Source organism: Trichoplax adhaerens, genomic scaffold (assembly GCF_000150275.1).
Source record: "Trichoplax adhaerens TRIADscaffold_12 genomic scaffold, whole genome shotgun sequence".
NCBI lineage: Eukaryota > Metazoa > Placozoa > Uniplacotomia > Trichoplacea > Trichoplacidae > Trichoplax > Trichoplax adhaerens.
Window position 1 is genome coordinate 655,142 of NW_002060954.1, and position 14,557 is coordinate 669,698.

General features: G+C 30.2%; 1 protein-coding gene across 1 annotated transcript; it reads right to left on the bottom strand.

Annotated features, from left to right (window-relative positions):
• Positions 1–8,002: 8,002 nt before the first annotated feature.
• On the bottom strand, positions 8,003–14,294 carry TRIADDRAFT_64214 (uncharacterized protein; the record flags this gene model as incomplete). The annotated part of the gene is made up of 17 exons (XM_002115843.1): positions 8,003–8,409; positions 8,725–8,775; positions 9,004–9,049; positions 10,156–10,188; positions 11,145–11,183; positions 11,548–11,586; positions 11,689–11,727; positions 11,822–11,860; positions 11,955–11,993; positions 12,089–12,127; positions 12,223–12,261; positions 12,351–12,389; positions 12,669–12,713; positions 13,004–13,048; positions 13,868–13,903; positions 14,026–14,064; positions 14,222–14,294. The coding sequence occupies 15 exons, from the start codon at positions 14,292–14,294 to the stop codon at positions 9,024–9,026; spliced, it is 609 nt and encodes a 202-aa protein (XP_002115879.1). The 3' UTR covers positions 8,003–8,409; positions 8,725–8,775; positions 9,004–9,023.
• Positions 14,295–14,557: the final 263 nt, after the last annotated feature.

A 14,557-nucleotide genomic window follows, 5' to 3' on the forward strand; every position in this document is an offset into this window, starting at 1 on the left:
AGAAATAGAAAGACAAAATATCCTAATGTCAATGATACGATAGCTACAGCCAGAAGACCTTAATTCAAGATTGCTTAACTATATTTATCAAGACGCTTTTCAGGTGCAGTTAACCTGTACCGGCCTTGCATGTTATAGGCACCATGGTAAATGAAATTTATGCATGTATGTGAGGTTGATAGATCAAAAATCTTCAAAACTTTAGAAAAATAAGATTTATTGAACAAAACCTCCTTTACGAAGATACAACGTAATCGATTAACTGAGGATCTCTAATGAGAAACAACTATCTTATACTGAACTACTCGCTTATATACTTTTTCCCGTTTACAGTCTTAGCACCTCACTTACTACACACTTCCTTATTAGCATCTCAAATACAGGATAGCTTACATCTTTCATGTGAAGCTCTAGTGTGAGCACTGTAGCGCTCTTCTTTAAAAGGATTACAGTTACTAAGCTAGCTATATCTAATACTTAAGCCTCTAACGAGAATATCTATCACATGTTGATCACAACACCTACGGTAGACATTACTAAATATATCATCAACTTAGAATACAATATTACACTGTCTTACAATGTAGTTCAACTTCTACAGCATGATAATTTACTAATTTTTACGAGATATCAAATTTTAATACATTAGTAATGATACGCCGTTATTAAATATGATTAAAAAAATAAGGTCATCTTAATTTTTGGAAGCAGGAAGTTAAACTAATGATTACTATGTTTATGAGAGCAATCTATCCTGCAAATCATTCTAATATTGACAATTCCATAAAGAGTATATATTACCTAAGTTTAAAGCTATACTACAAGGGCGAAAACGGTTGTCTTATATATAAGCTGTATACTACATATATATTAAAAGTTACCTAGTCGGACAAGAATCGGATTTTACAGTCGTTTATAAAAGTTTTATTGTTTCTATTACACTGATAATATATAATTGTAAAGATTGCAGATACTTTGTCCAATTGAATAGATCCATATAATATGGCTTATGATAGATTTAATGCTAATTTAGCAACTATAGTAACAGAATTAAAATGATCTTAGAGGTAAATTAGCAAAAGAAAGCTTCACAGATTCAGTATATTTTATTCTAATGTTAGCAGGTACGAAGCACGATGACTTATTGTTGATACTTGTAATGCTACTGACATTGATAAAGAATGATTCTCGTAACGTGACGATAAGAAATTAATAGATCGAAATAGATAATACTGGAGCGGTACAAATCTAGTAATAGCAATGCCAGGTCTAATCTTAATGTATCTAATGAATCCTTGGAAACATTCACAATACGAAATAAAAACTGCTCATTAAGAGTACTGGTAATAAACATAGCATAAACTGATAGAAACATAATTATAGTTATTTCTAAAGATTACTTTTTATCATAGAGCAATCAATTTTGAAAAGTTAAAATCGAATTTTAGAATAATGCGCTAAACTTTGTAAATATGGTATTATACGAACTTTGTTTTGATATTTGATGCGAATAAACTCTAAATTAATTATACCATATTAGAAAAGTGAGAATTTAACGGACCGTTTTAAATACATATTTTTACAATTTAATTTTACTTTCCTCACGTGAAAAAGATTTAAATATTTTAACGATAAAATAGAATTCGGGCTTCACACGAATTTTTTTATGATATACTTACAGTTATCAACAAGATATAAGTTGGAGAATGGATATTGAATTTAAGGCCTGAATATTATCGCGCTGTATTTTTATATTCTTATGGGATTACTAATTTGCATGTTACGTGAAAGACATCAAGTCAATAAATAAAATTTTAAATAATGTACGAGTCATATCTTAATGGTAAGCAAATACAATATACTTAATTTAAATCGATACTTTGTTGCTAAGGTCACTTTTAGAGTTAACAAACTGCAGGTATAAATTCGACGCAATTTTGAAACCAACTCCAATATATAGAAGATTTTAAGAAGTGAATATAGTGGGAGGGTTTGTGCTATAAATCTCAATCTGTATCGAATCATGGCGATTAAGGAATCCACGTTTACTTCATATCTCGCGCTAGCCTCAACTATAATCGCACTGATAGCTTAGATAGCAACAAATTTTAATTGGAAATTTTCTGTAACATCCGTAAACGGTATTTGTATAACTGCAATATTGTGATTAATTATGCTGCTTATACATGTTGACTTTTTATTATTGAAAGCCCCAGTTGTTCATTTCTTTTTAACTACACAAAGAAAAAATGAATAAAAAACAATGACTTCTCTTACCGTCTGTTTTAATATTTGCAATGTTATTTTGCTTATAAGAATAAAAACAGATCTTATTATATACTGCTATCCTTATGATGTTATCCTTAGTTACTCGACAAAAAAAGCATGACTTCGAATCAGTTTCAGTAGGACTGGATGTATGTGACAGCTTCTTGTATTTCTTGCTCTTATTTTGACTTATCTAATCGAGATTAGTCACTATAAATTTTTTTATTGTTTTAAAAGAACTGCAAGTACGTATATTTTTATTTATAGATCCATTGATACAGTCTAAGATTAACATTATGAGCTGAACCATAAATGGCACCAAAAAAGAAATTTAATGTAATTATTTTTTCGAAAATCTCCGAAATATCTCGAGTTGAAATGTTGCCGTGGTTGAAACGGATGTTTATGTTACAGTATCTACATGGCCATCACATCTGTATTTAACTAACTCATAATTAAGATATTATTCAAATAAGACATTCGTCAAGGAATCGGTTATTTACTTTCGAGCATCAGAAATGCATTATGTGTTTATATCTCATGCAGCTCTGTGTCCTACATTTTAATTTAAAAATTTATTTACAAACTTTCGACTTACTAGACTGTCAAGTCAAAATATACTTTAGCACAAACCAATTGTTCGCTGGCATGTGAACTATGTCAACATACAGCGCTGAAATACCGTCATTATAAAAATAATGGCAACTCTGTTAATTACTAGCGATCTGTTTTTCTATTGCTTCTCATCATTAAATTCATGCACTAATGATTTTATGGAAAAAGTAACAAATTATTTAACGATCTCACTTTCTAATATCTGAATCATCTGCTATAAAATTGATTATAACTGCAAATATGAAACCATTTTACTTAAGGCCTTATGCGATCGTTGTAGTGCCTCTATAAAATAAAAACATTTGTTTCGATTTCAAAATAAATAATCGCGAAGCTATTTAATTATTAATAGCAAACCTATTAATAAACCAAGCTATTACCTTACGTAACGGTTTTGGAGCCTCATTAAGAAGGAAATGTAGCATTTTACATTAATTACTCACTTAGCATATCTAGTATTTACTTTACTTTGCTAAATTGATGATTTTAGTCTTTTAACTGTCGTAGTAAACAAACGTAAAATACGAAATTTTAGTATTGTAAAGCCGGACTTTCCATGAAATGTATACATTCCTCTAGGAACTTATAGAGGCCACAAATAGGACGTACTTTTTCAACAAAAGATGCTTTATCGGTTTAGTTTTTAGCTGCGTTCCAAAATAATTTTACAAATTAGCTCACGGAGTAATTTATGCTAGTAGAAAGCAATGATGCCATGGTAGAATAATATATTGGATCAAGTCCAATACTTTGTGAATCATTCCTGTATGACATTCATTACAGTAGATTTAATAATTCTTTTGACATACCTCACATTATAACCTCTAAATCAGCATCATCTCTGCGTGCCTTTCTTATCTGAGTAAACGACTTTAAGAAATGAAACCTTTTAAGCTAACTACGATAATTTTACTTTATCTCACTGTGATACCGAAAGTCCCTCTTTCACATGATTTCTTGTTTAGGATCACTGTACAATTAATTCCAAGTAAGTATTGAGTTGTATAAACAGAGTCTTTGTATCATCAAATAAAATTTGATACATTTATCATTTGGATCTTATTACGGCATGCATATTTTCTGCATAAATTAAGAAAATAATGACAGGCAAAAAATATGTCTATCATAAGTACGCGTACATTTATCGAAACATGTTATAGAATACGTCGCATAACATCCTATGATCCAATATCGTTCTAGCTATTACAGGAATCTGATCATAGATGCTGGGTGTTACACTTGATTCAATAGATTTACTATTCATATCAGAATAATCATGACTAATTACTGAATATCATTGCTCGATTTTAAACTTATTGAAACAGATCAGATTTCCACATATTTTGCGAAGGAGTCACTACTCATGAATTCGTCTATATTATGTGCTACTTTTGCAAAACGCTCACTCTTGACTACTAGCATCTAGTAAGTAAGCTTAGTTTCAAAAGTATGAGCACTGATTTCGCTAATATCAGGGACTACTTAAATAAAGAGAAACAGGACACGATTGTTAACTACATAAGCAAAGAGCAGGCCAACTATTTTGCTGGTCATTTTAACTGTACTGTACATTTGCAATCGTAAACTATTCTGTTCAGTGTCATACTCCAAAGCAGCTACCAGGTTGGTTTTGCCAGTATGGTATACAGTTATAGTGGTGGTGCACGGTAAAATGCCAACAAAATAATTAGCCTACTCATTTCTAGTAGTCAGCGGTGGTATTCCGTCCTCTCTTTTTTCGAGTAGTCCTTGTTGATGATGTACGTATAGCAGATAAGGCATGCATCTTAGACGATAAAATAAACAAGCTTGAAATACTATCGGTTTTTATTAAGATCTACTTAAATTTTTGGCAAAGGCTTTAAGTAAATAGATCAATATATACATTTTACACTCACTATCTATTTCATTATAATGAAATATAAAGTTTATAAACTGCGACTATATTTACCATTCAGAATAGATTAGTGGACTTAATCTATAACAAAATACTGAATACGAGTAATATGCAAAACATCGCCTTGCTAGCCTAAAAATAAAATCGCAGTATGATAGCTAAGTCTAATAGTGATAGTAAAAGATAGGAAAGAATTCATTTGTACGATACTAGTAATCTTTAATCTCTGTAATACTTATTATGCCCAGTAGCATAGATTAGTTCGATTATAAGTATACTATAGTGTTAACTATTATTGATGGAGGCGAAGACAAGATGATTGAGAGTAGATAGCCTTTTATTTTTAGATAGAGTTAGGAGACGAAATAGAGATTGGTTAGCCTCGTGACAGAGAGATTATAGACAAGAAGAAAGAGCAGTGCAATCTACGTATATTTATAAGTTATTCGGCCACAGTCTAGTCTTAGGAATGTGTCTAGTGCCAATAAGCATTATAGATCTATTATAATATTACTACTGCAGGTTCAACAGATCATTGCATAGTAAGTGATTAGTTCGATCGCGTAACATACATTTTTTGAGTATAGTAAAAATTAGAATGTTCAATATGGACTAGATGACTGTATTTGATGATTTAATTACGTACATACGCGTAGATATATTTACGTAATGCCGATTAAATTGAGTTGTAACGATTTAAAATAATAGGCAGATATCCAAGAAGTAATTTTAGCTTGATATTTTTGAACTTAAAGATCAAGCTATCGTAGCAGGGTATCCGATAGAACGAATATTCTTGGTCATATAAAATTGTTTAAGGTATAATCTATTGAATGACATCAGGTATTCATTCACATATAACAAACATATTTCTATGATTTCTGATATGTTATGATCTCTGGTCTTAAAAGTAAGTAAATATAAATTGCTCATCCATCAGTTCGGATTTTAACATTCAAGGATTATATCCAAAGATAAAACTAGCAATATAATGGTGTTGCAAGTTTTAGTATTAGCGGTAATCACAATCGCAATATACTATGAAGAGTCCTAAATATAATTTTACTAGTGTAGTTTATATCTCAGCACGCGCAATTCCGGCATAGGAATAGTAAAGTTAATATCCTTGTCACAACGTCGTTTGCAACAATCGGATTCCCGTTCCACACTTATCCTACTCTCCTCTGTCCTACCGTAAAACTGCCACCAGGCGTCACTACTCGCTCCACTTCAGCGAAGGACCTCAGTCAACAGTAAAGGCGGACTAGAAGCGTCTGGATAAATTTACTAAACTAACTTTATTAGGTCTCCGTATTTTCCTCCTGCCTAGCGAGGTAAATTACAACCTCTTATATACTTGTATCAAATCTACACCTTTTCCACCTGTTAATTATTCTTATGCATAACTTAGTCTTTTCTATAACTTTGTAATCCTGTTAATTACTATCGAACAAATATGTGATAATTGATATTATTATGCGCTAATAATATTATAGCATCAATTAACAATTTAAGATCTAGCAGATTCCCTACAAGTGTGACAACCGCCATTTTGGTTATTACACGTCATTGGCATATTAAGTACCTTACTTCTACACACTCGTTAATGGAAGTCCATTAACGATTGAATCTCACAATATTAACAGATCATAATATTTATGATTATCTAATCGTAACCGTCTATTTCTTCTTCAATAACATTATCACATAATATCTTAAACCGTAACAATCCTTGAAAGACATACGTTTATCAGCAATTAAAAAATCTAATGGAGTAAACGATTGAAGTTTGAAAGGGAAACGATAACATATAGTTATTATGTAATCGAACATGGAGCTAGGAGCCTCTGTTCGATGTTAGTTTCTCACCATGGGGATTGGGTGCCCGTGTTATCATTTGGTTGATTACACATGGGGTTAGTTAACCTTATCCACAACTGAATGCGTCATGAATCCGAATGATTCGATATCTATTTACGTCTTTATTAATTCGTAGTAGAATTCCTTTGCAACTGTATATATTTTTGCGTGTAGCCAGAATGCAGTTATTATTATTATTATTATTATAGAACTAGCGTAGATGTGATGATGGTGATACCCCTAGTAGAATAGAGTACAGTGCTGTGGCATCGGAAATATTCTAGCAGTCACTGTGAAACTGCTTCATACAAAATAACTTGAATGCCATTTTTCATTAGTCATTTTAAACAATTTCAACTACTTTTGTATGCAGCAGTTTTACAATACCGGAATATTTTCAGCACCACTATATTTAATTTCCTGTTAACACAAATATTAAACCGCTATTAAGGCTGACTTGTATACTGGTTGAGCTGACCGTACGTGTTCCAGTGATTATTGGTTTGTATTCGAAATTTTAAGGAAATAAAATAAGTCAATACTGCAGTATAAAATAATAAAAACATCCAAAATCAATTACTTAAGGTTTTGATGATCTATTTATGTGAAATTTGAGCCAACTTCAATGTAAATCCCTTGAAAATTTAAAAGATCTAATTAAAGGCTGCACCATAGCGGAATTGCCCTCTATCAGCATTGAATTAAAATTGTTACTGTACCTGTACATATGTATATTAAAGACTCTACTTTTATAGAGGGTCCGTAGTTTACTGTATAGTATTTGGTAACTGCAGACTAGCAATATCATGCAGTATCTTTAGTTCTACAGTATGATGTACGACAGAGACCTGCATTTGTTGAAGTCGATTTGCATAGTTGTACAATTCACACTTATACACTAATACACGTACAGTATAGACGATTTGTGATGTGTTCTACACCGTGGACTACTAAAATTTACATTTTATTTTTCGCGTTTTTCTACTAAAACATGTGTACGCGTATGTTCTACTCTGTTAACATTTGTTACAGTCACTTTTATGACATGAGAATAAAGTACTACCAGGGTAGCGATATAGCATTAAAGTCTTAATTCAAATATATAGTATTATGGAAGCTACAAAAATATTGTAACGTACAGTACTATCATCAAGTGATAAATAAATTTAACAAAAACTCGTGTATCGATTTTCGAGGCATTGTAACATACATGAGTAACATGGCTAATCTTGGACAAATTGAATAAAATATTGCCATTTTAAGTTAGTATAATTTTATTAGATGTTTGTCATTAATAAGGTAAGGAAGGAATAATTTGCGGTATAGCGTAACAAATCATCACATCTAGATACCATTTTACGAAGTGTTGCACCATGATAAAATACACAATTTTTGATTGATCATACAAGACGTGTAATCTATAATAGCTCAATTACATTGTTATTGATACCCTTCACGACATAGAATAGTGTTACAATAATACTAGAATATTATTGTTAGTAATGTTGTGTGCTAGTGCAACTTTATCATTATATCCACGCACAAACTATCATATCATTTAATTAATTAGTTGACTAAATATCATTTTCTTTTATGAGCCTACTTAATGCTAATAAAGTCTAAGCTTAGACCAGAATTATTGAATTTAAACTAGTATGTTGTTCATTGTTGTCTACCTCAGCGATCAAGGATAGAGATTCGAGATAGGATTATGAAGGAAATCGGGCTACCATCAGATTAGATAACGTGTTATCAACGTTAAGACAATCCTGCAATTTGAAATACAACAGAATATTCACTTAGAACCAAAGCTATTTAATATATGCCATAATTGGCGACTTAACACTGTAAAAAGACTATTCGTAATAAGGAATGTCTACAGTTAATCCATAATAGGCTAGATGAAGTGTCCTGTACTGTAGCTTTCTTAATGTACTAATAATGTACCGTGTACAAACGAAAATGTGAGTCAACTAAAATAGAGATTATGGCAGTATGTTATTATCACTACTGACAAAAAACTAAATGTATATTAATTGTAAACTTGATATATAATTTATACCTATACATAGCAAAAATTTTACCTTTGTTGGAACTAAAGATGGGAAATTTTTCCAAAGATGGCGACGGAACTTCTGTACTCAGGATGATTATAATTTTTATCAGTAAGCATTAGAAGGCATGAATCAAAATAAGTAACTTAATAATTTTGTTGACCTGTAAGCTTAATTTTCTAGCTATTAAATTGCGTTTTAAATAGACTTCGAACTAATCTACAATTATATATCTGCTACATTGAATCAGACCGTACAAGTAATCTTTCTCATTTAATTTTAGCTATTTATTAATCCTAGCTACTTAACCTCGATTTCAGCTGCCTTAATTAATCTCGCCTTTCATTTCTCTTCGCTAATTTTATTATTATGTTAATAAAATTGGACAAATTAGAATTATTATTTAAAAGCTGTAGTTAGAAATATGTAAGTGATTAGTAATTTTCTAAGCTAAATGCTTTCTCGTTGCTAATAATGAAATGCTTTAAACGAGTTACATATGTATTAATTTCAATTTATCATGTGATTTAGTGTAATTGCTTAAAAAAGTAAGGAATAATATATGGCTGGAGTGTTTAACTATTTACATTTAATTTTAACCCAGTCAATTTTATAATTTTAAATATCTCACGTTCTATCTAATTAATCTTATTTTTCTAATTAATTTATATCTAAGTGGATATGCATTAGTCGTTCATAGCTTAAAATTCACTACTAATAATGAGACTAGCAAAATTTATTATAATTTTATACTGCAAAGAGAAATCAAAAATTAAAGAAAACCTATAGCTCAGAAAATATGAGAACTGTTGGCAGGAACTGACTTTTAGGTTACGATTTTTTCTAGCTAAATTATGAATTTTATTGGACCAATATTTTTATTGCTAAATACGTGTTTGCTCGCAAGCATTTGAAATCCGTGATAATGAATTAATATTTCGAATTAATAACAGTAACGAAAGGTACAAATATAGAATAAGGCCAATTGGACATTGGCTATCATATGCTCTTATACACTTAATATGAAATGGCCTTAAACAGTGTATCATGTTCTAGTGAATATAATACCTCATATGTAATCAGAGCATTTAATGTACATTTACAATTTATAAGCACATATTAAAATTATATACTACAGTGGCATTAACGCGAATGCACACGTACATAAATACTAATACTATTAACTCATCCATGTAATTATTAGAAGTATGGTAGGCCCAATGCAAAAACACAGTTGTATTATGATAGACGGAGTTTTTAACTATTATAAAATATATAAGAATTTCTATAAAATGATTTCAACATAGTTTTCATGGGGATAATTTTTATACCTAATGATTCAATCGATATGCAAATAATCTACCTTACTATTTTATTGCTTTATGAATTGATGTCAAATGATTAATTATATAAGATTAACGTTATTTTACAACATATATTTACATCGTAGCATACGCATACCTTGTCTTCTTGTTTTTAGTAAAGCATCTAGTTCTAAAATAAGAGAGTAAATTTTCACAAGTGAGATTATATAAAGCGATTAGTTTTTTAAATATGCTAGCATATATCCAGTAAGACTTTGCAATTTTATCTATCTTTAGAAGTCGAAGATATCAACCGCTAAAGGCTAACTGCTGTACTAATGAAATGTTGTTAAGCAATGAAGGTAATATTATCTCAACGTATTTACTTGAAATCGGCATTTAATATTGCTGAAGAATGTACCTGGTAGACTATGCTGGTACTGACTATTTTTAAGTTGATTAAAGTACGGCGTTAATGTCTTCATAACTTTAATAATACGTATTCTGGATTAATTAATATTAATTGTCACTGTAAATAATGCATTCACGAATATCAGAATTTTTATCATAAAATATTCAGTAAAATCAACAAGCAATCATAATGTTACAAATAATCAAAACTTGAATTCTTGTAGTAAAGTTCAGCTTGTGCTATCATATATATCACCGATGTCTATATATCATACAGTAGAAAAACTAATGTTAAAGCGATTTATTCTCAATAGATCCAATATCAGCAAGTCACAAATTAAATTATTAAATATCTATATTAATTTACGGTATGGCAAAAGTAAACTGGATTACTTGTTTGTTATTGAAGGAGCTGCGTTTAATGTGTAAGAGTGACAATGCAATACGTGTATTCGTAAAATCTAGTTATAATCAGCTAAATAAGTAATTAACTAGTTAGTAACATTTTAAGTATATCCAAAGCTTGATAATGTTTCTGATCAACGTAACTATACGTTTGTGACACGGTATTACATTAGAATCTCTATAGATTACTGTGATTTTGTTGCAAATGCCTATATTTGTCATAGCATAGCTAAACTATTTCAACGTATACCTACTGTTAAGACATAGAATTATCGATTTATTAACTGTGTAATGAGGAAATAAGTGTATAATTATGAAATTTGAACGGACCTTCATCATGTTTCTTATTCCAAATGTAAGGATGGCTATCTGCTTAAATGGAATGTTTACTAGTTATTCAATCTAGTTAATAATATACTATACTCATATCGCGATAGGTATACCACAATTATAAATGATTTTTTGATTAATTCTGTCTGTATTTGCTACAAATAGAAATGAAAGATTCTCTACTTCGATAAAGTACTGTATGTATCATTTATTCTATCTACTTGAAGCATTATGTTGAAATTAGTATATAATCACAAATTCCAACAGACTTTGTCTACGCTTATTCCAGAGTAAAAATTTAAGAGGGAGTGATGCAGCTATTTCGACGAAATATACACTAATTATTTAATCTAACCATAATATAATCTTTAAACAAATATATTGTAAGGGAATCTTAACGGACCTTCTTGACGCTTATTCCAAGGTACATCGACCAAAACACCTATTTTGATTGAATATACGATAATTTTTCGATCTAATTAAATTACTATACGTTTTATGCTTATATATATAGAGATATATATAATTAGAAATCCTAACGGACCTTGTCGACGTTTATTCCAAGGTATATCGAGCAAAGCACCTGTTTTGATTAAATATTCGACAGTATTTCGATCTAATTACATTACTGTGTTATTTTTATATATACGTATGCATAATAAGAAATCCTAACGGACCTTGTTGACGTTTATTCCAAGGTATATCGAGCAAAGCACCTGTTTTGATTGAATATTCGACAGTATTTCGATCTAATTACATTACCGTGTTATTTTTATATATACATATGCATAATAAGAAATCCTAACGGACCTTGCTCACGTTTATTCCAAGGTATATCGATCAAAGCACCTAGTTTAATTGAATTTACGATAGTATTTCGATCTAATTACATTACTATACAGTATTATGTTTATATATATGCATAATAAGAAATCCTAACGGACCTTGCTCACGCTTATTCCAAGGTATATCGACCAAACCACCTATTTTGATTGAATACACGATAGTATTTCGATCTAATTACATTACTATACAGTATTATGTTTATATATATGCATAATAAGAAATTCTAACGGACCTTGTTTACGCTTATTCCAAGGTACATCGACCAAAACACCTATTTTGATTGAATATACGATAGTATTTTGAACTAATTACATTGCTATCTTATATCGTCATATTTATATAAAGTAAGTACTAACGGACCTTGTTTACGTTTATTCCAAGGTACATCGACTAAAACACCTATTTTGATTGAATATACGATAGTGTTTCGATCTAATTACATTACTATGTTATGTTTATATAATTCGACGAAGGATACGCTAGTTATTTAATCTATGTATCACATAATGTTTATAATGAACATTTAATAAGGGAATTCTAAATGGACCTTGATTGCGCTTATTCCAAGGTAAATCGATAGGACTGGTACTCTCTGCTTCGATGAAATAACAATAGTTTTCGACGTAATTAATAACTATATTATGCTAAAATAGGTATAGCGATGAGATTCTAACGGACCTTCTAAACGCTTCTTATTTTCAACGAAATGGAAAGATTTCTTAGCTATATTGACGAATACGTTTTACGTACAATTAAACACTTCGTCATGAATTACATTACTATGTTATGTTTATATAATTCGATGAAGGACACGCTAGTTATTTAATCTATGTATCACATAATGTTTATAATGAACATTTAATAAGGGAATTCTAAATGGACCTTGATTGCGCTTATTCCAAGGTAAATCGATAGGACTGGTACTCTCTGCTTCGATGAAATAACAATAGTTTTCGACGTAATTAATAACTATATTATGCTAAAATAGGTATAGCGATGAGATTCTAACGGACCTTCTAAACGCTTCTTGTTTTCAACGAAATGGAAAGATTTCTTAGCTATATTGACGAATACGTTTTATGTACAATTAAATACCTCGTCATTAATAAGGATCGCTACCATTAACTCAGGTATTATTTTAATTATATGAGAATTGGTTGAGATTAGATCCTGAATATAGAATAAATTTGCATCGTGATTACATATCGTGTAGTCAGCTTACGGACACAGAACTATGTTATTGTCGTTTTTGTAATCTGACTCTTATATCTTTTATTATAGGTATACGTTGTGAGGGAATTTATCTAATTAGTGACAATCATCATTCATACTAATAACTCTTCCTCCAATCTTTTACTGAAATCTTAACAAACGATTTCTGTAATCTAATAACATTTTCATAAATATTTCCTCGTGTCAAAGATAAAGTTATCGCGAACTAGCAAACTGCATATTTGAATGTTACTTGAAAGATAGATTAACTTTTAGATAGTAAGGAGATTTATTCTTCAATGCGATTTAGCCATTGATAGTAACATAAAATGATACGCAGGTCTAGAAACAATAAATTTGTTAAAGAGGTTTATCATTTTCCTTTAACAGACAGTCTAATCAACGATTGGTAATTGATTTTGAGTAGAGCATGTTAAATGAATAAAATAAAAACGAAATAGGAAACTGTAAAATAAAAACCTACAGCAATAGTTTCTTGGTGTATTGCTACTTATGTTTATCCGTATATTTATTCTTAAATAGTCATTGATTAGTTATTTATTAATTGTAATATGAGATATTTCAAAAGGTTTATTTGACTATATTTATATCATTTTCTGTTTAATCGTAATAGTCATTCGTATATACTTTTATAATGTACTTACCGCGTGCTACGTTGTCGCTCAAATCACGAAGGAATCCTGTTATTTAATAAAAAATTAGATTATCGAATGCATTGCACTTGAAAAGATTCAAGTACATTAATACGTTGTAAGATAAGAATGGCGCTGAATTAGTGTACAGATTTTTAGATGTTACTCACCGACTTTGGCTTTGAGACTTTCTACGACGTCTCGTTGCTCTGTTACCATAACAAGAAAGAACCAATAGAGAAGTTAATATTGTTGTTAAGTAATTTTATACTATTGTTGGTAGCTGACTATCGCAGTTACAGGTTATTCTTTGAACTCATAAAAAGTGCAGAAGGAAAATTGAAGCTACTTGTTCACTTTAATTACCTTCGATATGTCTGCAATCAACAAGGACACAGATCAAAGAGATAGCAATTAGAATGTTCAAGAATTTTGCCATTTTCGTTTTATAGCTATGTAGATTGAAAGAGAAATATTTATCAATTAATTCTTTGGCTAATTAATATCTCAAAATAATTCTGAAATATAAGTTAGAAGGACACAATTACTTATAACGCACATATATATATATATATATATATGATTGACCATATTATATGGTGTGTATTCAAATCGAAGCAGTAATTGTTGGTCTGATAAAAATAACGACATATCCTGGGCGTAAAAGGATTTTAATTAATATAAAGTATGTGAAAAACTATA